General features: G+C 40.8%; 1 protein-coding gene across 1 annotated transcript; it reads left to right on the top strand.

The window, feature by feature from the left end:
* Positions 1–6,985: 6,985 nt before the first annotated feature.
* On the top strand, positions 6,986–22,753 carry slc24a2 (solute carrier family 24 member 2). The gene is made up of 9 exons (XM_063220416.1): positions 6,986–7,837; positions 12,974–13,006; positions 13,722–13,830; positions 16,422–16,493; positions 16,602–16,678; positions 17,875–18,009; positions 19,121–19,210; positions 20,118–20,284; positions 20,950–22,753. Exons 1-9 carry the CDS (start codon positions 6,986–6,988, stop codon positions 21,197–21,199), a joined length of 1,785 nt encoding a protein of 594 aa, XP_063076486.1. The 3' UTR covers positions 21,200–22,753.
* Positions 22,754–25,649: the final 2,896 nt, after the last annotated feature.

Raw genomic sequence — 25,649 nt, 5'->3', positions numbered from 1 at the left:
AGGGTTGCCTAACACAGGACAATAAACCACTACACCCCACCTCAGCTACCTCACCTCGCCCTCTGGAATAGCTGCTGTGAACTACTTTGTTTTTGCATTTTTATTCTTACTGAACTGAGGGACTTAGCATGGGCAATAATGTGTACTTCTGAACATCATGTTTATTTTTATTTTTTTGTGAGTGTGTTTGTATGCAACATGACTCCCTACTAGAATCTTGTGTGTGTGTGTGTGTGTGTGTGTGTGTGTGTGTGTGTGTGTGTGTGTGTGTGTGTGTGTGTGTGTGTGTGTGTGTGTGTGTGTGTGTGTGTGTGTGTGTGTGTGTGAGACTGAGAGAGAGAGAGAGAGAGAGAGAGAGAGAGAGAGAGAGAGAGAGAGAGAGAGAGAGAGAGAGAGAGCATGTGTGGAGGTACTCAAGAGTGTACTGTTTTACTGTAATGTACAATATGCATTTGTGTATTGATGTAAGCTGACAGACACCTTAATAAAGTGGCTCCACCTTGGGCCTACCGCTACTTGACCCTAACCCAAGCCTTAGCTCTACTTTTGAAAGGCCTGCAAATAGGGCATTGCACTACAGTAGTTTAGTATGCTTGGAGAAAATGAGTCTACCAACATTTATGCCATGTCAAGAAGGTGTGTTTTTCCCCCTCTGTTATTTCTTCAATGGAGGTATGCTATTTTAGGACATTGTCTCCAGGAACCCAATCGTATATTCATCCATTCCATATCATTCATTTAATTTAGCCTACTATAACCTTGATGATACATGTGTGGACAAGCTTTTTAGCTGCCATAGTGTGATATTTTGTGTTAGATGCAAGTGTGCAATTTATATTGTATCTTTAGCCATGTATCCACCATCCATACATCCAAATCACACTACTCCATTCCCTTTTGTTGAGTAAGATCACTGTAGCCTATCTGGTACGCATTATGATTCCATGGGCCCTTGGGCCAAACAACCAGCATGTGTATCTGTATTTGCTTTTGTTTGCCTTTTCAGAAAGACGTTTTCAAGGTTATTCAGCCATGTATTGTCATACTGCAATACGCTGTGTAGTTGCATTTATGTTAATACATTAGCAGCTCCTGGATTAAAATTCTTTGAACTAGTGGGGTAAATTCAGCCAGGTTAGTGCTGGTGTCATGTTTGACCACAGCACACCTTCAGCCACATGTTAAGGCTTCTGATATCCCTTTAGCTTTCAACTAGTATTGGTGAAGGTTTGGGTGTGCACAGATAGGGGCGAGGTGCCACTTTGCCCTACTGTACAAAAATGCCCCATTTTAGAACGTTTTTTTTTTTTTGTCGTTGCAATGTACTGTGGTCATTGTTGACAATATAATCTACAAATGCTTGACCATCAAAAGCATGTGACAATAATGTCTCAATATGATGTGTAGTCTCCTACAACCTAATGTGGCTTTAGCACCTGCCCCCCCCAAAAAAAATGCCTGTGCACGTCACTGCCCCCCACCCAGTGGAAAATGTATGGCAATGGAGAGTAGTCAGTCTTTGCACAAAGGTATTAGTTTTCCTGGGCACATGCATATGCACAGAATATGCACAAATCGGTGCCATTACTATTGCAACACTATGAATTGAGAACAGCCTTGCTCATTTCTGGGCCTGAATCAGCACCAGCCGTTCAGGAGCGATGGCCAGTTTGTAACCTTGCAATCCCAAGCTGCATGTCTGCCTGCCTGAATCACCTCGTGTGCACTGCTCTTGGTTATGCAACCTCCACCTCCTCAGCTGTGCTAATCTGGGGAGGTTTAGAGCCTCTGCTTGCCTCTCTTAAATCCTGCCACGATTAAAATAGGATTAGGCCTCATCTTCTGGACCTGATATCTCCATCACTTTCTCCTTGAGATCAGAGGTGCTGCTGAGCAAGGCACATTGTCAGAAACAACCCCATCGCCTACTGAAGAGCGATCCCAGCAGCACAATCAGTTCCTCTGTTATCGGCATGCTTTCCATTTTTCTTTAGTGTACAATTTCAGCCCATTCTCTCTATTCAAAGTGAACTTAATCACTTCATCACGTATTTCATACAAGCAATGCCAGTATTGTGTATTCTGTGCTACTTCATTACTCAGAGGCAATTTCATTGGTCCATTGAGTTAATTACAATGGCCCCATGCCGCGGAGAACAACTACATTGGGGATTAAAGGTCAATGTATCTCTTGCCATTGATCTGAGAGGTATAAGGACAGATGGGCCAGAAGGACTAAGTACAACAACAGACGGGAATCCCGCAATGGAGGTGGACATAGATGACCTTTGGCTCACCATTTTTAAATTCGGTTTTATGATGAATATCTGCAGTGCAATGTGCAATGTTTTTGCTGAAGCATATGACTTTTGAGGAAAGAGAACCATCTAATTTCACAGTAACATCTTGGCCGTTTGGAAATTGCACTAAATGTGTGATGCATGGAGTGGTGGGCCCTCCTTGGATGCACACTTTGTTATGTTATAAATTATTGCAATCTGGTTATAATCAGAACAATGTCAGCAAGGAAATATATAAAGGAAAGAGCAGACGCCTAATAAAAAAGTAAAATGTGTTCTGCAGCTGTGACTAAGATAAGCTAGAATGTCCTCCATGTAACCAGAGGCGGTTTGAGTACACGCAGCCACACTTCCCGCATTGGCAGCTATTCAGAGACAGCCAGGCAGCAGATTTAGCACTTACTGCTCCTAATCTTCTCTTTGACAAAGTTGCATTAATCTATCAGGCAGCGCGGCAGGGTGGATTAACAAGTACTGTGTCATTTTTGGTGGCCAACAGTCATCTCCATCTCCAACTGTAAAGGTATACTTTCACGTTTAGAGACAGGTCAGGTGTACAATTCACAATCGAGGCATACGCGTGACTCTGTGATGGTTTGTTACTGATTGATTGCATAATCTCCAACTAGTGCATGGCCCCACAGGGAAGCCTCAACAGCATCAAGGTCACTTATGCATCCAAGCTCAGAGGCCATCTGAGTCACATCACTGATGCACCGCTGTCTGCTTACTGCTATGCACTCGAGATTTATAAAAGGATAGGTTAAGACAAAGGCATGATGTGTAACCATGTTTGCACTTTTAAATAAGATTTTAAATATGATGTTGCAGGAAGGCTTAAAACTGAACAATTAACTTTATATTGTTTAAAAACAATTTTCGTCATTTCTATTGAGTCTGGAATGCATTGCTGAAATATATAGCTGAAATATATAGCTGAAATATAATTGCTGAAATATAAAACAAGGTCATGTTGTGAATCGAATACTTATTATTCTGGCTGTAGGTCTATGTCAACGAGAGGTCATATGTTATTGCATACCCCTGTTTTATCAGCCTATGCATGATATCCATCCTGCAAATTGCATTATCCGATGTCTAATATTGTACCATCTAGATGAGTGTAAATTCAGTTCACACAATAAAAAATGTCAGCGGTGTGGGCCATTCGTGTGAGTTAAGCAGTGCATCAAACTCTTACCCATTCACGTCTATCTAGATTAGGTTAGCCCAGGCGCCCTCTCTGGAATAGAACATATGGGTGGGGGAAGAGGTGTCATGCGGTCATCTGCGGCACCTTCCTGTCCTTCGCTAAGCACCGTGTAGTGGCCTCACACTTCATCTCTAAGCGTGTATGAGGAGACGGCGGGATTTACGTTGGTTGGCGCTCACTGGCCCTGGACCGCTCTCTCGACAGGACACAGCGGTAAACAGTTGATTGCACTTCACTTTTTTGTTTTGGAATTTATACCTGCGCCTTTCTCGTTTGTCTGACCGGAACGACACACCGAAAACTTTTCGACCTGCTTCTTCATTGCGAGATTTAAAATATTAGGAATATCTCCAAGACTTGGTTGTGGACAGGTAAAGGACACATAGTGTAAGTAGGCTAGTTATTAGTAGTTTGCTTTCGTTTGCATTAAAATAAGTCTTGCTATGATGTGTAGAGATTACTTTTTAAAAACACTGGACAATCTCAGTTGGTTATTGAAGTGATGTATCTCACAGTGGCGTGTTATCCTGTTATCCTGTAGGCCCATCCATATGCTACCTAGCCTCATATTGCTGAGGTATCACAGGCATCTTCTGTGCCATTTGAACTTTTGATTTGAGTTCACTTAACGTCAGTACCAACACCTGGAGTGGCTTTTTATTGGGTTGGTAGTTGAAATTAATCATCAATTTTTCACCATGCGCTTAGACTGCAAGGTGGGGGGAGGACAGCAGCGGAGCTGTGCGAAACTAATTCTCGTGTTACGATGTACCTTAAACCTACTTAACCTAAACCTATATCCTAATTAGCCCGCAAGTAAAGACACATTTAAAAATACTTCTTTCTATTCTTCTACACGGCGACTGGATTGAACATGGTAGGGATAGGTACCTCCGATAAATTGAAATATCACTAGGCCTACTAATATTTTCGATACACTTTAGTTTAAATGTATCACGTGCACAACTATAGGCTACAAGACAAAATGAAGAGAGACAAATACGTATTTAAAAGAAACGTGTTGGTGACATTTTGGCTTTTGCACATTTTTTTTTAGATCAGTCTAATGTTTTAAGTTGTTGAATGGTTATTTGGTATCATCATTATTATAGGGAAATTCTTGCAGACACGCAATAGGCCTAGTAAAATTCTGGTATGGTAGGCTATTTCAGGTAGTTATAACGTATAGTAACACCCTCTCTAGAATAATATTGGTAGGTGTCTTAAATGCTAGTTTTATTGAATTAAACTTCCTCATAACTACATTCTGTTTACAGGCTGTAGCAGTTGCTCGTAAAGATGGCTGCAAAATGCAACAATTAAACTCTGTGGTAGAATAGCAGAATTATTTTTGCAATTGAGAGTGTCGAGTTGAAGTGAGTTTTCTCTAAACAGACAGACACTCGAGATGCCACATAAGTATACAAAACACATGTAAGTGATAGTGAAGTATTTGATACTATTTGCATTGATGTAGCAAATAATGTCAGCAGTAAGCGTAGTAGGCGCAACATCGGCATTCCATTACCAAGAACACAGGCGCATGCATTCAATGCACGCAGTTATGGCTTTAAAAAATAGTTTTGAGTAAACATTTAGTGGCGAGGTTGTCATTCGATTCCGTGGGTGCGGAGTAAAAATATTTGATGGAATGTAATGTAAAAATATTTGATGGAATCGTTATAATAACCACCACTGACATCTTTACGAATGGCACGGACATGCCATTTCGCGCAGTGCGCGCAAAATTACGCACGTTTCCACATCTGTTTGGGCAAAAATATTGAAATGTTGTCACACCATACCATAATCGTAATCAGAGGTGCATCTTGTCACCAGTCTAGGCTGGCAGCCGCTTGGGGCCCCTAAGCCTTAGGTGGTGAATAACAGCTAAGAAATCAAACTAAAGTAGTGGCGATTTGTTGTGAATATTCATTCTTTTGAATTTCCGCTTTGGGCCCCAACTCACCCTTGCATCGCCTCTGAGCTTAATACACACCCTTGATTTAGTTGGAGATTGTTGAATGCAGAACATTAACTAAAATCTGTGGACCTGAAATAGGGCGTCTGCTATGTTAAACAAACAACTGAGGTATTCGGGTTTGGATGCACTTTCTCGAAAAAAACATTTAATTGTGGTCAGATTTTAGCCCAACAACGATTGGTCATTGGTCAACATTCTAAATATATATGGCTGGGGGAGGGGGGTCCATTGGAGCTGAGTGTACATAGGGCCCAAATTTGCTGCGATGCCCCTGGTGACACCTGCAAAATGACAAATGTTGATATAAATAGCTAAAATGTTTGATAGGCTACTTAAATAGGTAATTGCTGACATAACATATAAGATATAGTCGCGTTACCCCTTAAGACACTAACCCTGTTATAAATTAGCTGTTACCAGAATGGCAGTGACCAAGTGGTAATGGATTACTAAAGGCCCTGTGCACTGTCATAGTGGTGTTGTACTGTGGTAGTTAACTTTTTTCAGTGACTATTGCAATGTCCCAGTGGCTGGTAAGGGGCTACAGATGGATACACAATGATTAGAGAACACACCCCAGCCAAAATGACTGGATGCTTGCATGTTGGAGTTATCTTCTGGTTGCACATTATTCCTTCCAGAAGGCATAGGCAGTTTCTATGAGAGTTTAATAACGTGCAACAAGATGTTGTTTAATTGAAAATGAGTCTGAGTAGTACCAGCGTGCCCTGTCTGCTATAGGACAGCTGCAGTGATGCTGTGAGGATCTGTTCTGTGGAATGTAATTGTCCTCCTTTGGCCTGAGACCTGAGACCAGCAATCTTGGTGGTGCAAATCATTTTAGGTGTTTGACATCAGGTCATGGGACAAGACAACAGAAAACCACAATAGGACATGACGTCAATTGGATCGTAGTATGAAACCCATGTCATCACTGTGCTTGCAGAATTTTTGGCTGGCATCTGTGCAAGGCATGCCGCCTCAGTTTGTGACTTGCCCAGTAAAAATGTGCAGTGAAGAAAATGACAAATGCATATGCACTGTTTGAATAAAGATTATATTCAAAATATAATTTGTTTCTGCATGTATTTAGATACTCTGTATTGCTGTAATCAGTAGGCTATGTTTTAATTTAAAGCACTGCCACAGAGAGATACATACATTAACCTAATATGTTGCAGTTTGCAGTGATTTGTTCTGAAATATTTTAACACTTTTCCCCTCTTTCTTTGCTTCTTTTACCCTTACAGCCACTATTATGAGGAAACCTTTGGGCACCCCAGATCCTGTCAGGTACCGAGGAGCCTGTATTTGTGTCTAAAAGCAACCTGCTGCACCATGCACACTGGGCCCTAGCCCTGAAGCCACATCTGTTGGATTCACACAGTCTGCCCTTCCCCCATTGTGATGGTTGTCTCTCACAGTGCAAACATGGGTCCACGTACAACCCATCGGGTTCCTGGGCATATAGGAAGCCACCGGCACCGCATGCGAAGAAAATTCCGCGGGTCTCGCATCCTGGGATTAATCGTATGTGTTGCAGTGGCTGGAGTGGTCTTTTCATGGAGTGCCTTGAAGTGGACAATAGTACCCTCACACCACAACTGGTTGTTTGGTCCATCCTCATCCCCCTCATCCTCCCCCGCATCCGATGCCAGCCTTTCGTTAGCAGCAGCACCACACAGGACCCTTCTCTCCAGTGATCCCCATGCCAATGCCACAGCTTCCCCAGACGACCACCCGATTGCCATGCGGTCATCAGACGAGGGGGGAGATTATCCTACGGACTTGTTCAGCCTGGAGGAAAGGAGGCAAGGCTGGGTGGTGCTGCACATGTTTGGAATGTTGTACATGTTCATCTCCTTAGCCATTGTATGTGACGAATTCTTTGTGCCAGCATTGACTGTCATCACGGAGAAGCTGGAGATCTCTGACGACGTGGCCGGAGCCACCTTCATGGCAGCTGGTGGATCGGCCCCAGAGCTCTTCACCTCTGTTATTGGAGTATTCGTCTCCCATAGCAATGTAGGCATCGGCACCATTGTGGGCTCGGCTGTCTTCAACATCCTGTTTGTCATCGGGATGTGTGCCCTTTTCTCCAGGGAGGTCCTCCACCTCACATGGTGGCCGCTCTTTCGGGATGTGTCCTTTTACATTCTAGGCCTGCTGATGCTGATCATATTCTTCCTGGATAACTGGATCTCCATGTATGAAAGCATTGCCCTCCTTTCCTGCTATATATCTTATGTGACATTTATGAAGTTCAATGTTCAGGTGGAAACTTTGGTGAAGGGCTGTCTGGGCCAGAACCAGGTGGATGAGTTGGAATCAGCGCCCAAGGTGAGTATGTTCAGTGACTGTTGGCAGAGAGGTGGATACGGAGTTAGATTAAAGACTTGTCTTAAGGTTCCAGCATGGCACATGAGCTGACTAAGCACTCGTTTTTGCACAGGCACTGAAGTGATTTTTGGCAACGTGGACTTGGGTCCAAGCCAGATTCAGGCTGCCATGATTATTGTGCAAAACTGCCATCTTAGCTGAAGGGCACTAGCTCTTCTCCCCAATCCACCTCCCCACCCACAGACACATACACACCTACAAGACTAACGATACATGAAGCTTCTTTTTGGAAGACGGTGAACTCTTTGCAGTTTCAACACATTTTTTTTTCTCCCACAAACTGACAAAAATATGTGCCTCTCAACTGAAAAGGATACATAAGTCAGTGTCACGTTGTTATATTATACGAGTGATGTCCCACTGTCCACTTGTAGTGCAACTATATTCAGATGCTGTTGGGTGCCCTTTCCTGTAGTTACATAATGATATTTAGGCTGCAGACTACTAATCAGTTGATCAGAAATCATCCAAACAATTTTTCCCATCATTCATAACCAAACAGTATGATATGGACTTGAAACGTTTCTTAGTGCTTGTGGGAAGTAAACTTGATGAAACTCTATTGGAAACAGCACCTGTAGTTTGCATGGCAAATTCTCTCAGACAGCATAACACGGACCAGACACATGGCTGTAAATTCAATCCCCCATTACTAGTATGTTAGGAATGACCTGCAAATGCTCTACCTCAGTTACCAGAGAATTCCACCAACTAATAGGATTTTTAACATGTCAGTGTTGAAAAATCTACAGTACACTTTGTAGTCTCTGAACATGATGGAGCTTGACATTAATAGTAACATTCGAACCATATCAAGCACCATTTGCGTTCTCATCTTGATCTACTGTACTGCATGCTGAAAGCTTGTGTATTGACTTCTTTACTGATCATATACTGGTTTCATTTTGAAATATTACAAACTGCACTAACAAGTAACACGTTTAGTAAAAACGCAAACAATGTACTAAAAGTACAATGTACTGAAACAATAGCTGGCATACATGCTAATAGAGCTTTTCATCTATAAGACATGTCAAACCTTTTGTGTTTCTTTTGTGCAGTTGGAGTCCGATTCTTTACTTTCTGATGCTGTATGCAATCCGTCATACGGAGCACAGGTGAAAGGCTGTAGTTTGTTTGCTCAGAATAGAGATACCTTCATCAGGGACATATACTGTAGAACTAAGAAACAGCCGAAAATCCTCCTATTGTATAAGGATGTCACATTATATTTTTCCGAAGCGTCTACATGAGACTATAAAATACAGTATATGATTCCAGCAAGCAGTACTTTTAAAATGTACAGTATCCATGTACAAACATTGAATGTCAGTATACAAAATATTGTATGAAAGTGATTTGCTGTATTGGCAATGACATTTTTTACTCTGGTAGTAAAACCAGATCATTTTTTTGTACATACTCCTTAGATCTAGCCAACATACTTTATTGACTAGTCAATGGAACAGTTAATATTTGTGCTCGATCAAAGGGAGAGCATTAGATCGAGACAACTACACACTTGTGTACAGCTGTAGGTATTCTTCATTTTCTTTTTCATTCTGGGAATAGAAGTCTACCCAGCTCTACAGCTGTAGAAGGAAGTGGGTTTTATGTGGTCCAACAGCCTCTGAGCTATAATGTTTGACTGTTGTCCCTGAGCTAGTTCAGAGATAATCCCAGGTGAAGCTTGTCATCCTATTAGCTAAACTATATATAGACGAGCACTTGGGTTGTCCCTGGGAAATCATAAATCCCACCTTTGCATGAAGTACCTTTTAGTCCTTATGAGAGTTTCAAAGGTTCTACCTTTTGCTAAATGCCAAGTGCCAGAAAATCCACCATAGTACATGCAAGTTTCTGAGAACTATACATGAATTGAACTCGGAATGTCACAGGGCTTACTGCGGAAGTTCACACGAAGGGTTGAAAGTCACTCGTCTAAATGTGGTTATCTCTTCCCATTAATCCTCTTTAGTTCTCTTGGGACTTTCTTGAACCGAGCGAGAGGAGACACTCCCAAATAGAAGCTCTGCATCTTATTCACAGTTGTCCTAGTGTCTCTGTCTTTCTTTACAGACAAGATAACGGTTCGTCCTGTGACACAGCATTCACATGTGTGAACATGTTTAATAAAGTAGTAAATGTGCAGTGTATGTCCCTTCTGCTGGGAATTAGTGGTCAAGACTGAAAAGAGGCACATGTAGATTCAAGGCATGGTGGCAAAACAGGTGTTTAACAGTATAGTCGCAAACATCTCATCCATCATGATCATGAAGACAGTAAATTCACTTACAGTATGATTTTGTTATGTGGTGAATTACATCTGTGAGGTGAAAGTAATATGTGTTCATGTTGCACAGTAGCACCATGGTTTGGCCTAAAGGCTGATGAAATACTGAGCTAAAAGCTTCATGCTGATATCCAAATTATATCAGTGCAAAATCCTGTATTTAAGCTATGCAAAACTGATAAATTATTAGATGCTTTGCTTTGATTATGTAGATATAGGAAAATAATATACACACATATCCATGTGTTAGTAAAACAGCCCCTTCACCACTTCTGTGTTATCACTCTCTGTTGCATGCCTATGTATGCATGTGGTGTGTCCAGTGTCTGTTTCACAGGAATGCTCCCCATGTTTTAGGCTTCTTATATTGAGTAGGTGCGATGTTTGACATCTGTGCAGAGAAGCACAGGAAGTCAGCAAAATGTGTTCCTTTGCCATGACTGTCGTTATATGAAAGATAGCAGTAGCCTACGTATATTAATTTTTGGAATTTCAATGCACTTCCATCATGGCCAAAAGTGGAATGACATTGCTTTAATTTGAAAATGGATTTGAAATGGACGTGTAACTGAAAATGAAACGAATCGGTTGATTGTTAGTGAGTGAGTAGAGCTCAGAGTTGCTCAATAGACACCCAAATAGCTGTTTGGTCAACATTGACTCTAAATTGCACAACCTCTTAACACAATGACATTGCTGTGCACAAGCACTGCTCTAGAACATGCCTTACCTCTATTTTCCGTGTTAGGCTAAGACTTAACAATCAGCTTAAGCAAGGGAGGGTAGGAATGTAGGTTAGAGAGCCTCTGAAACGTGAGTGCCTTAAGACATACAGTAAGTGCGGAATAGGAGGCGGACTGATGGTCAGGAAGAAACGTGCCGCTTCCTTAAGCTGCATCAGGGCATTGCTGCGATTAGACTCAATTACCCTGCCTTCTCTCAGGTTCCCATGTCCACCTGCTCTGGACCGCAAGGACTTTTACATTCAAAGATTGGCTTGCAGACAACATTTTAGCATCACCATGTAGCAATACCTTTGATGACACAACACAAGCTGGGTCTATAAATGTTTTTTTCTATTCGGAAATTATTTTCTTTTCTTGTTAATTTTTTGACACCTGCCTGTAGACTTTCTGTGTCCAAAGTGCCCCACATTACTGCAGAAGACATCAAGGCATCACAATGAGATATTACAAGATAATCAGGCATGACATACACAGGTGCAAGGAGTGACAAAATGCAATGTGTTTGCAAGTACATCTGATTCTGTTGACAGCACGGTATACCGAAGTGAGACACGTTTCTTTTCTATAGTTTGTATATTTGTTATCTTAAATTCACACTTCATAATATGGTCTTCAGGGACATGACACTCTGTATTGTGCGAGTCCTTTATGATTTTCTTTCTTTTCTTTTTTTGTTGAGTGCTGTTCATGCCCAGCCTACTAAAACTTTTCTCATCTCTTCATTTACTCTTGTTCACGGGTGAAATGTGCTCTACCTCCTATTTCACAGTGTTGTTGACTGACATGATAATAAAATAAATTTAGTGGTATAGACCTTCAATATATCACACAAAGTTGATAGCATAGACAAAAGTAAATTCTATAAAGTTTCATCACAATCATGCATAGTACTTCATCAAATTTTCCCAACTGTACTATTTGAGCATTTGTGTTGGTCCGTACATGAAACAAGCCCACAGGAGAAATGTCTGTCTGAGATGATTTGCCTAAATTGCCAAATAACAGCAAACATTTTTCTGTGAATCGGAAAACAATTTTATTTCCCACAAGTTACAATTTACAAACAAAAATACTGCTTGCTATGGTATCATACTGTATTGATATTAAGAATAATAAGACAGTAAATTCTCTGTTCACAATTGAATACATTAAAATACCGTATATGTCCTCTGAAAGACGCTGGTTCATCCATACTCACCTAGACTTATTCAAACCAAATGCCAGTGTCTGTATACTTAGCTGTTGAACCAGGTGTAAACTACTGTCTGGTTGTACATTCAGAGAACATAGAAAAATACAATTTTACAGGGGTTTCAGTGCCTAGAACCGAACATAATAATGAATTGGCACTTTTTTAATATCAATGATACTGCTTATTGGTTACCATCACTAGCAAGCTCAACAAAACATTTTTCTTTAAAACTATTTTTTCAGGCACTGAAACAGCAGTCATTTGACATGTCTGCACAGTGGAGAAGAAATGTGATCACGCTAAAATGTAGCATGAGACCTACTTTGCAGACCACACTGTAGAAATCAAAGGTTCCTCAAAGACCCTTCAGTTTGCCACTTTAGGGGCACCGTTAATGTTCTCCTGAGGAACTTGTCAGTTGTCTGATGAACATATAGGTAACAAATTAGTTGTTGGGAGAACTTCCAATTTTTCTAAGTGGTTTGCCAGAAAACTGAAGAATCCAAATATTCTTTGTGGAACCTTCTGTTGCCACTGTGGGGGAACCGATAAAGGTTTTCAGAGGAATTTTGAGGTTCTCCCCAGAACTTCCAGATTCTTACAAGAACTATTAAAGTTCATCAGTTTAGGTTGTTCCTGAGTGCAACGGAAGGTTCTTAGAGGAGGTTTGACATTTTTACAGTGCAGGCCTCACACCTGTGCAGACATTAATAGAACGATGACATAATATCAAAGATTGTCAGACTTCCCTTTCTCAAATGCAGTAATTAATCTACAGTGAACCAGTTAGTATTACATAACAAATTCAGGGTCCAACTAACATCTTTCTGTTCTCTCCCCCAAAGGCAAACTCAGAAATGGATGAGAACAAACTTTCGGTATGTCGTGTTTCTTAATTTTCATGTTTCATTGATGTTTGCATAGAACAGTTTTTTCAGACTACATGTCGTCCAAACATCCTTATCTGAAAGCTCAGCCTGAACGCTTATTTAATGACAAATAGTATGCCTGCATATTACCAACTTATATCTGAAGTCAGTTACCCTGACATATCTTTTATTTTACACATATTCAGCTTGTAATTGAAGTACAGGAGTAATTCATATCTAAAGCAAATTTAGGTTCATGGGTGGAATGCATGTCAAATGTGTCCTTTAGCATCCATATGGCACCATCCCTATGTTCCCTGGTTTCTGTATTCCCTGTGCTCTATGGTCCTACTGTATGCTCCCCGGGGCTTGTTTTCCCTGGGCCCTATGTTTCCTGGTCAATTTTGAAAGTCAGGTTTTGAAAGTCATTCTGTGGTGCTCATATTAACATTCTCTGGTGGTCTGGCCGGGAAACATAGGACCAAGGGAACATAGCTTCCCATCCATCGCATGTCAGCATATTACACGGGTCCCCATCGCCACATTATCTATCCAGGGTCCTTGGGTGGCAGCCAGTGCCCTTGAGCACCCTGAAAGTGATCTAGTCACCTAAATAAAATGTAGTATGATATTCCTTAGTAATACGTATAATTACCTTAGCATGAAAAATGTATCTATAATATGAAGCCAGCTGATGTTAATATAGACTGGACGTTGTCCACAGGCTAAACCACGTCTGCAGAGAGGAGGAAGCTCTGCATCCTTGCACAACACCATGATGAGAAACAGCATCTTCCAGCTCATGATTCACACACTGGACCCTCTCAGTGAAGGTATTGGCAAGTATCCCATTAACAATGGGGGCCATCGGGCATTGTAGGTGCACTGCAGCTAAACATGTACATGCCCTTGAGGGTACTGGAGAGGGCGCAGGTGAAGTTGGCTGCAGCGTTTTTGTTTTTTTTATCACTGTCTTTGCCTATGAATTACTTAAGCAATAAGCCACGAGAGGTTGTGGGTTGTGCTCGATTTACCACGGGTAAGGGGAGTGGGGGGCGACGCGAGGCAGAGTGCTGTAAACGTCCCCTTACCCGTTGTAAATGGAGCACAACCCACAGGCTCTTGTGGCTTATTGCTTATCTAACACTGTTACACTTAATAGCTGACCAAATTTGTTTAAAAAAAGCTTTAATAACAATTAATTTGCCCCGCATCAAGTTGAGGAAGTGATTGGTTACCCAGGCAACCACTATAAACACCACAGGAATGCCCCAACCACAGATGGTGCAAAGATGTTCTCTTCTTGCAGACTCCCTACCCTAACTGCAACATATTCTCATTACCAACGTAGATGTGCCGAGTCTAACTCAGACCCGCAAAGAATCTTCTTTTTGAATGGTGTGGGTTTGTGCCCAATTTACAACGGCTATCAGCCAATCAGAATCGAGAACCAGACCGCACAGTGTTAGATACAGTTGTCTTATATCTGCTGTGAAGATGTTGACATATTTGAAAAGGCAACACGTTTCCCTTGGCTGGAAACAGTAAGAATTGCTTTTGTGTTGTGTTATGTGTTTGCATCTGTGATTGTGATTCATGTCAGGACCATGACAGTGGACAGTGACAGTGTCCTTAAGTAGTTTCAATATGCCATGAATAAACATTTCATTAGACTGTTTCACAGTTTTGTTAAATTGCTGTGACTCCAGTTGTTTAGTTGTTGTGACTCCTGAGTTGTAGACAAAAACATCCAGACATAATGTAGGCAATGTACATGTCTACTAGAACTGTAACGATATTGTATCGAACCGAGAAATCACAATACTCAGAGTCAAGATACTGTATCGTGATGTAAGGAGGCAATATTGTGATATGCCCTTTCAAAGTTTTGTTATCCTTCAGTGCAGAAAACAACCATATGATATAAAGTGATAGTGCTTCCAAGCATCATTATTATTATATAGAAACTTTGGTAAAACTTTATTTTAGGGATACATCTATTAGCACTAATACATACAATGTGCCTGTATAAGTAACTTATAAGGCATGTACAAAGCAAAATTAAACATTTGTTAGGCATGTATTCGCAAATGTCTTGTTCATTTACAATAAGGGATTTATTACCAATTTAACCTTAGTAAGGACCTAGTAGGCCTTAGCGTTTGTTTAGTACATGCCTTACAAGTTACTTATGCAGGCATTAACATTGTATGTATAAGTGCTAATAGATGTATCCCTAAAATAAAGTGTTACCGAAACTTTTTAAAAATTATTAGTAGCCTCTTGTAACCTCTTCTACCTTTTATGCCTATTATGTTGGTAAATGTGAAATCGTGGGGTGTATCGAACTGTAGGTCATGAATCGTGATACAAACCGAATTGTGAGTTGAGTGTATTGTTACAGCCCTAATGTCTACATGTAGACAAATATATTCAGACACACCATTCTGACAGAAAACACATTTTGGTGAACTGAGGTGTCTAAGCACCCAGCACTATGTGGGCATGTTGTAGCTTTGTCCCTATTTTAAGATCGTATGTCTTGCTGGAAACATATAAGCCAATCAGCACCTTCCAAGTAACCTTTGTACAGATCTATTAGACATGTGCTATTCTTCATGTTACATCACAAATTTCCAGCCAATGTTTCTTCATGCACGTTGAATATTTCACACGTCATTCATAATAATAATAACGGGGTATTTCATATCTTTAAAGGTGCACTGTGTAGGATGGTGGCCAGAGTAGGTATTGCAACTACTTGCTAAATGATGAACTAATGTTTACTAGTATGATCAAAGTGTCTATTTCTGTCAGAACCATTTCAGTCAAGAAACACAAGAAAAGAATATAAAGGAAATTTCTTTTATTGAAATTTTGAATTACATTTGGCGGTATAGCTCTGTTCAGAGGAACCCCCCTATTTCCATGAGCAGCATGGAAAAGCATTGAGTCAGGGGGCAGCAGCAGTTTAGGGAATTCTCATCCCGACAGGACAGGGCGAGATAGATAACCCCCCATGAACAGAGCCAAGCGATGTGACAAGAGAACATGCCACATCATACACGGCAAGGTGGAGCAGGGGAGGCAGTGGGTAGCAAAGACCGAGCAGCATACAGAACTGACATTAGTACTTTAATTTTTGGAATTTCAAAATGGCAGGCAATGGAGAAGATCCCCTTTTCATGTATAAAAAGTGCAATTTCCCCAGTCATAATGAATACTTAGAATTTGATGTTGGTGGTGAGCATTCATGAAAAAGATAACGTTTGTGAATGGGCAGCATGAATTCTGGAAATAAACTACTAAAAACTTTACACGGTGCACCTTTAAACAACCTTTTGCTTAAATGCTTACCTGTTTTCATTGGCATGTGTATTCTGTTCACATAAACTAATTGAGTGAATGTGTTTATGTTTTCCAGGCAGGTTCCGCGATAAAGCCTCAATAATGCACAAAATAGCCAAGAAGAAAGGCGAAGGCGAAGAAGGTACAGGTTGTTTGTGTCATTTATAGACACAAACATATACAAAAAAAGCATTAAATGCATGTTACAGAATCCATTAAGTATTATCAACGACATGTCTGTCTGTCACTTCCGCAGATAACAATGTTGAAAACAGCACAAATGTCGCCGTGGAGGTCACACCACCGATGAATGGCAGTGCAGTTGGAGCTGAGGTAAGGACATTTACTCCTTATAGAGTGTATTCCTCATAAATCCTACAGGAATGACACAAGACAGAGATACTTATTTTGTGTAATCTGCTTTGTGTGTTATACACAGCCTGATTTAGATCTATTGCATTATCATTCATCGTTGATATTTATCAAATAATTAAGACTCAGATCTTTTATTTAAACAAATTGTCTTAGCCATCTATAAGCTTCCGCTATTATTTCCCAGGATTCAAGATATTGATTGTCATGTTCTGAGGAATTCATAAGCGATGAAAGGTGCTCAAAAAAGTCCCAAAAATCAAAAACTGTACAATGGGTTGTAGAAAAAAGGTACGTTTAAAAAAAGAGATGAAGAGTGAAGGAGGAGTGGTTCTTGTCTATGGCAGTTGGAAGAAGGGAAGAAGCTGACCCTGCCAGTCAGCTGGTGTGGGCGGGCATGCGTTGTATCTGCAGCAAGATGGAAGTTGGGTGAAGCGTGTGTAGCTGGCGTGTGGATCAGATATTATGTGTTTGGCCTGCCTTAAACATTGTTGGTTTTAAAGACTATGGATGCTGGGTAGTTCAGGTTTTATTACAAATTGAGCAGATTTGACTACCCGCTGAGCTCTCCTGTCTTGAGCAGTGGTGTTACCACAAAAGGCTATGAAATTACCAATTAGAATACTTTCTAGAAACGTCCTTACATGTTACGTCTTGGTTTGGTATTCGTGGGCAAGGTTATATAGGTTTCCAGCTAATTCAGTGAACAGGGGATGGAAACGTTAGAGCAGCGTTTCTCAACGGGGGCGGTACAGCCCCCTAGGGGGGTGTTGGGGAGCCATAGGGGGGCATTGAGAAGGATACAAGCAGGGCTTAGTTGTCATTGGGGGAATTAGTTCAACAGTAAGGGGGTGTTGGCAGGCTTATGATGAGGTCAAGGGGGTGTTGGAAGGCTTAGGATGAAGTCCAGGGGGCGTTTGTTCAAAAGAAGGTTGAGAGCCACTGCGTTAGAGGGATAACTGTTCATTGCATGAACAGATTGCACGTGCCACAACTCACAACCAATTGATGAGGATCCAAAGATCCAAATTTCACCCGGGTTTGCCCCTTCCACCTGTAGTCAGTGCCAAATTAGCCATCTACATACCCATAAGAGGTGTGAGGTTATGGTATGTAATGTCCACACCTTAATCTGTTCCATTTATGTATTCATTCAGGAGGAGGACGAAGAGGATGAGGACGTGCCCCTGAGTTTGGCATGGCCAGAGACCAATCGCAAGAGAGCGACATACCTCTTCATCTTACCCATTATCCTTCCTCTTTGGCTTACCCTGCCTGATGTCAGGAGAGATGTGAGATAATTCAGTACTTTGACACTTCTGAGAAACAAATATCATGTGTGTCTTGATGGAAATATTAAATATTTAGTTGAATTTTTGGAACATATTTCCACCACAAATGATTAGATTAGATAACTTTATTGGTACCCAAGGGTAGATTTGATGTGCAGTAAAATGAGCTTCGCTCATACAAAACATTCAGGACATACAGGACACACATAACATACAACCAACCCACAATGAACATATAGACAATACCAAAAGTGACCTAGTGAATCCTATCAGAGACATGGTGTCACATGAAGTGACAAGGGTACTAAATAAGAGTAGATTGATAAATATATGATTAAAAGAATATAGAATACGTGATAAGAAGTAACTAGATTGATAAATACCTAGTAAAATAAGACTATTCTCTAGGAAATACAAACAGTGAAAAACAGTAAAAACAATAAATAGCATGATCAGATAGGCCTACAGAGAATCATAGCCTGTGTTTGGATGCTATATTATTATTTTCTCTAATCACAGAGGGGACAAAGCTTCCTCTGAAACGTTTTGTTCGGCAGGCAGACTGGCTATATCTGTGGCCAGAGGGCAGAAGCTGGAACTCTTTATATAGTGGGTGGGAGCCATCTTGTGATAGCATCAGTAACTAGAAATGTACTCAGTGCAGACCTCCGCCAAGAAAGCTGTCTGATAGAACAATTGATATTACACCCTATTTTTTCAAGTCTGTCTGCTTTCTTTTTGTGGAGTTAAAACTGGAATGTCAAAATTCTCCCTATCCAACAATGGTGAAGAATCTTTAAAAACTCCTGGATCCAGATCGTGATCTAGATCACCACCAAAATGTTATCACTTGTTCTTTTTGCCATTTCCAACAACTCTACAAAGTTCCATACCAATCCGTTCATAACTTTTTGAGTTATCCTGCTGACAGACCGACAGACAAACAGACAGACAAACCAACACGACCGAAAACCGATAACTTCCTTGGCGGGGGTAACGGGTGGTTTTGGAGTTGATTGTACTAAAACCGCAAAGCAATTTTAGCCGTAATAAACAAAGCTAATATTATGTTGATAATGTTCTAATGTGGCCAATATCTGTTTCTTTTCAGACCTCAAGGAAATTCTTCCCCATGGCATTTATTGGGTCAATCTCCTGGATTGCAGCATTTTCTTACCTGATGGTGTGGTGGGCTCATCAGGTAAGCTTTTCACCTATTTAACACAGTACATAGGCCTAGTCCTCAACCTTTTACTTGATTTGTTGCTGCTTCCACCAATATTTTACTGCGACTATACCTTACAAGGAATAGAGGCAGAAGTGGTTGCATACAGTAGTAGGCCTAACTGTAACAACAGATTACAGTATAATGAATTAGAAGGGCATACACAAGATGGAAGAACACAGGTCATTTTCCACAGAGGTTACACTGTAGATCTGTTCCTCGGTTTCACACGGGGTTTAGCTTTAGTAAGGTGTCTTAAGACTGCAACCTATGATCCATATACGAAACATCAGTCCAGTATGTTTTCATACTATGGGATAATATGAAGAGTATATATAATATGAGGCCAGTAGCACATCTTACAAAATCGCTTTTGGATTTTACATTGAGGAACAAAAATAAAAATCAGAAGTGCTAAGCTGAAATCAATGATTTGTTTGATTGGAAGGGGACATGTTCTTACTATTATATCAGACTCCTTAATAAAAGGAGGCCTGCTAAAAAGCCTCTTATTGTTAAGCCAATTAGCTGTTCTCAGCAAGCAGACGAACACTCTAAAGTCCTCTCGCTGTCTAATCCAAATAAAGAGTCAACATTGCAAATGATCTACAGATCTGTGTGCATTACATCGCTTGCTATACAAAATATAAAAACCGCTAATGTGCAGCGTATCACCACATGCCAAGTAGCAATTATTTCAGTGGAGCAGCAGCATCATAGTAAATATGTTTTTCCACGGTGTTCAGTGAAGATGTCGTGTTCACACATGCAGTTGAAATATTGCAATTCTTAAAGTGTTGCTTTTCTTAAAGGATGATCCATTTTAATAAAACTATATTGCTATATATAAGCGTGTGACTTCTATGGTCCTCTTCTCTTGCAGGTTGGAGAGACCATTGGGATTACAGAAGAGATTATGGGATTGACCATATTAGCAGCTGGTACCTCAATCCCTGACCTGATCACCAGTGTCATAGTGGCTCGCAAAGGTCTAGGAGACATGGCTGTGTCAAGCTCTGTTGGGTCAAACATATTTGACATCACAGTTGGGTAAGGAAGTTGACCAGTACATGACCGTACATATTGACCAATACATGACCGTACATATTAATAAGCACACTGTATATGAAACAACAGAGGAAGGCAAGGTTTAGGGAAACAATTCAATGAGACATGACTAGAATCCCAGATAACTCATTTGCATGGGGATGGACAAATGATATTTTCAACGCTGAGGTATTGTTTTGATGAGATAATATTGATAACTGGTGAGGCAATACGGAAGTTGATTACAGTTACTTCAATGGCAAATGATCCATACAAATATTTACCAGTTCATATAAGTAATTAATATTGTGTGATGTCATTGTTTACAGGCAAAATATCAATATGCAATATGCATTATCAATTGTGTGGCAATGGGTTGCCTTTGGCCAAAGTAGTATGGAGCAACTAAAGCTTATTTGCCAAATACTGCATATCAGTGTATTTAAATGTAGATTTGAATCCAGATCAAATAATCAACACACAATATGAATTTAGGATGTAAGGATCTAAGAAAATATGGCAATCCTTTTTCTACCCTACACCCCAGTCCAACATACAAGTTGCATATGGTTGATTAACATGTTAGCCAGTTCAAAATGTTTCGTTTTTAAAGCTTTTCCAGTCCCATCAATGAGCTCTTCCGCATTTCGTTTTTTTTCTGTCCATAGGCTGCCGTTTCCTTGGTTGCTATATTCCCTGATCAACGACTTCAAGTCAGTGTCCGTGAGCAGTGCCGGTTTGTTCTGTGCCATCGTGCTGCTCTTCCTCATGCTCCTGTTTGTCATCATCTCCATTGCTGCCTGCAAGTGGAGGATGAGCAAGCTCCTGGGGTTCCTCATGTTCCTTCTCTACTTTGTCTTCCTCGTTGTATCCGTCATGCTGGAGGACAAAGTCATCTCCTGCCCAGTGTCCATCTGAGCATGGCCGCCCTCCACTTTTCCTGACCAACCAACCATGAGACTTGGTATGGGCATGCCGATGCCCCGCTCTGACATCCACAAGTCACTAGAGCAGACATTTTCTATTGTTGTGGAGACAACACTCCTCCCCCTTTTTTTATGGGGTCAATCACTCAGGAAATCAAGAGCATACAACAAACCTAGAGGAAACATCAGAGTTGATATGATTCACCTCTGAGTGATGTAAATATACATGCCCATATATGGTTTGTATCAAGTGATACTGGTTATACTGATTTTTGTTCTTTTGGAGATTAATATGGAAGAAAAAGTGACTGCTTGCCGACAGAGCATACGGACAGTTTGTGGCTCTGTCAGACGAAAATGCTGCTGTTTATGTGACTGCGATCAAAACCAAAAGCACATGTAACGGAACTATGAAAACCCACATTTTGGAGACCACTTTGACAGTAACCCTGGATGAATGGGAGGACAATCACAGGGTCACAAGGAGACCAAATGGACAATTGTCTGAGGAGAATGGCTGAATCCTTAGTCTTAGGAGACTTAGGAGACTGTTCTCAGAATTTGCTTGCTAGCAAAGACAATGATACTGAATGCAACGGATCTATGAATATGTATTTACTGTCAGTTACATGCGTGTTTTAAAAAAAATCCTTTTTGAAGCCGGTATGATTCACTCCACAGATGCTTATTCAACCACAAGCCTTTTGTTGTGACAGTGAATATAATATAACATATATAACAATATAACAATATAAAATAATTCCACCTTCAGTTTTGACATTCAGTGCTCGCGTGGCGACTGCATTTGCTTCATGAATGGGTCTGTGGTCAGTCACTTCGATATCTGTTTGCTCCCTTGCAGATAATATTTGTTTGCTTACAATTTTAATATCCAGTAAGTAATCCCTGGAAACAAGCCATGTAAAAAAAATAGTTATTGGGTTTGTAGCTATATCTAAGGAGGATCTAAGGATGCCTAGTGATGGCACAAAGTCCAACAAAATGACACATAAAGGAAGCGTGCAGATTGAAGCTTGTGCATCATTTCATAAATCGTTTGATCAGCACACTGACTGCTTATTTATCACTTTTACATGTAATGGTGTAATTATGGGTTCTAGTACCACATTTCAAATGCATTATATCACGCTAAAATTATGTGATTTGATAAAAAAAAGTAGTATGTACAGTATGCACATTTATATAGAGAGTATTTATCAGTCTCAAGCAGTGTTCTCCAAACTGTCATCACAGCTTGTATCCCTATTTATTTATATATGTAATGGTGTGTATAATGTATACATTGGCCTGTGCAGTGCACTATGCTCATTTTCAGTGTGTTTGTGTCAAGTTCAGACTATTTGAACGTGGCACATATGAACATTCCATTGTTTTTGGCAGGTCTTTTATGTAAAGCAGCTGAGCTATGATTACATTTACAGTCAAATTCGGAGCATTTTGTTGATAAGGGGACGTATATTTCACCATTTTTTAGGTTGTACATATGACTTGACAAATACTGAAAATAAACTGAACTCTAAAGACAGGCTGTGGTATTGTTTTGACTTTTGCCATCATCCCTTAACAAATAAATGATTGGATGGTATTCTATTGACCCTGTGTGAAGATTGGCACATGTCTTCAGTTTAGGAAACACGATAACAGAATACCTCAAACTTCTTTAATGTCACTGCAAAATGGTCAGTTGAATTGTGTTATTTTTACATGCATGTACCCCCCCCCCTCTCTCTCTCTCTCACACACACACACACACACACACACACACACACACACACACACACACACACACACACACACACACACGTACACACACACACACACACACACACACACACACACACACACACACACACACACACACACACACACACACACACACACACACACACACACTACATTCTAACAGTACTATTTAAAGCTGCATGTGTTTTCTGAAGTACTCACAGATTTACCAAAACGAGAATGAATAATAACAAATGAATCAGCTTAGTGACATTCGTAACAAGGAAAGAGATCTATGGTTCATTCCTTCACATCACTTCATGTGCAAAATATAAACTATTAGTAGGGAATGGATCGCACTCAATTTTCCTTCTTTCTTGTTGTTTTATTTTATTTTAACATTGCAGGGACTGATATGACAGACGTTTCGGCTGCACAGAGCCTTCTTCAGTGTCACCGAAGAAGTTACACTGAAGAAGGCTCTGTGCAGCCGAAACGTCTGTCATATCAGTCCCTGCAAAGATAAAATAAAATAAAACCACAAGAAAGAAGAAAAATTGAGTGCGATCCATTCCCTACTACTAGATTACTTCAGAGACGCACCAACAAGACGGAAGAGCGCGGTGTGTGGAAGATAACACAATATAAACTATGAAATGTGAAAAGGCCCGTCCCGACCCGATTTGCCCGGGACATCCCGAATATTGGATACATTTAATCTGTCACGGGAAGGGCAGCTCCTGTCCCATTTTCCAATAACAGACTCAATGGTCAATTTTTTTCTGAAATGTTTTACAAATATGTGTATTTTTGTTTTTAATTTACAGCAAAAGGAATGCAACAAAGAATAGGCTAAGCTTTAGAAGGTAAAAGCTCCATCATCTCTCAGGTCATTAGTTGTCGTACTATATTTCCCCTCTATTTTGCCCATTTGCCTTATAACACAGAAACACAGTCACAAAGGATAAAGCAACACTTACTGTATGTCTTTGCTTTACCTAAGCCCCTTAGATGGAGAACGTAGTTTGACCATTTTTTGGTGCAGGTGGGTGGAGGGAGCTGACAACCCTATCTTGAACGCTTGTAGTAGCGTTTAATGCCACATTTTGGAATAGGCCAATAGGCTAACAAATATGTAAGAGCATGTTGGATCAGTTGTGCATGTGCGTGTGTGTGTGTGTGTGTGTGTGTGTGTGTGTGTTACCCCACCAGGTATGGCACCGCACCTGCCCCTAGGTGTCAGCTGGTCACCTGGCATACATTACCTGTTGGTCATGAGTTTAACACAGACATGTCCATACATGCCTATACGTGCCACAATGAACAACATTGACAAACGCCCATCCACACCACAGGCCCAGTCTTCTGTCAGCATCCCAGGATGGCCGTGCACAACAACACTCATACACACAGACACACATTACCGCATACAACAGGAGTCGCCGGTCCATTCGTCCAGGTTCTAAAGAAAAGTGCAAAAGATGTTAAGGTTATGCACACACACACACTCTGGTCATCCTTCACGTGTTCACATGTGGCCTTGGAGACGATGTTCCTGCTAGAGAATAAACACATGCTTTTAGTGACATCAATACACACACACTCAGCTCGTCTCCATCCTGCGGAGTCACCAGCTCGGCACCTAATAACATTTTTTTAAGTTAGTGTGTTTGTTTGTGCCCCATGTGTGTGCGCCTCCTCTTGAAGGTGAACTTGTCCCCATCCCCATAAGTTTGCGCTGGTTCCATCCTCGGACCTGTATTTTACATGAAAGGAAATCATAACATTCTTTTAGGCCACAAGCAAGCAATACCTCTCTGCGCCAAGGCCGTAACCCGTCACGACAGGGCACATCTCGTCAGAAGACATATAGGTGACGTCAACAACACTCGTGCCTGCATACCAACAGATCATAATATTCAAGATTAATACAGTTAAAACCCGAGCTCGCACATCTTCCAGCTAGAACCAATTTGGTACGGCCGACCAGGTCATGGTGACCTGCTAGCGTCTTTCTCCTGTGGCCTAAGGGCCCTCCGCATCGAGCCGGCCTGAAGAAGGTTCAGTATCTTAACCCCCTAAATGAAAAGACTCCCTCTCTTGCGGTCCCATAGTTTATGCTTATATTCAAAATCAACACATTGTAATAACCCCGACATGATTTCCACTCTACACATAATCAAACACATCAACTTCATAACCTGATTTAACAGCACTAAAACACTAGGCCTAGAAATGAACATATGATTAGTTTAAAACATAAAGGCCATTGGCTTTATTGAAATATTAATAAAAGGTTGATCTTAAATTGTGAGATCAGACCACAATTAACTGTCCTCACTCCAGTTGCTATATAAAATCAACTGTGTGTGTGTGTGTGTGTGTGTGTGTGTGTGTGTGTGTGTGTGTGTGTGTGTGTGTGTGTGTGTGTGTGTGTGTGTGTGTGTGTGTGTGGGCCATTACCCAAATAGCCTACATAAAATAGCCTATCGTACAGTCATAAAATCTAATCAGTTTAGTGAATTCTTCCCAAAGATCTCCTTTGGCATTGTCATTATTTCACAACAGCATTACTGTCACACAAAGAATTCGAACCTGTACTTTAACCAGTCATATACTCCACAACTCTAGGTGGCAACGTTGAACCGGTCCTTGACGGTCCTCCAACGAAGAAAACGTGTTATGTAGCCAATTAGCCA

The sequence above is a fragment of the Engraulis encrasicolus genome, chromosome 16 (assembly GCF_034702125.1).
Source record: "Engraulis encrasicolus isolate BLACKSEA-1 chromosome 16, IST_EnEncr_1.0, whole genome shotgun sequence".
Taxonomy (NCBI): domain Eukaryota; kingdom Metazoa; phylum Chordata; class Actinopteri; order Clupeiformes; family Engraulidae; genus Engraulis; species Engraulis encrasicolus.
Note: the sequence above shows the minus strand (reverse complement) of the source record. Positions and strands in the feature narration are given on the sequence as shown.

Excerpts from the sequence above, each read along its gene's own strand:
- slc24a2 (XM_063220416.1), top strand. The coding sequence starts at position 6,986 with ATGCGAAGAAAATTCCGCGGGTCTCGCATCCTGGGATTAATCGTATGT. Across the intron at positions 16,494-16,601 it reads CGAAGGCGAAGAAGGTACAG|ATAACAATGTTGAAAACAGC; the intron begins GTTGTTTGTGTC and ends TCACTTCCGCAG. Across the intron at positions 20,285-20,949 it reads ATATTTGACATCACAGTTGG|GCTGCCGTTTCCTTGGTTGC; the intron begins GTAAGGAAGTTG and ends TTCTGTCCATAG.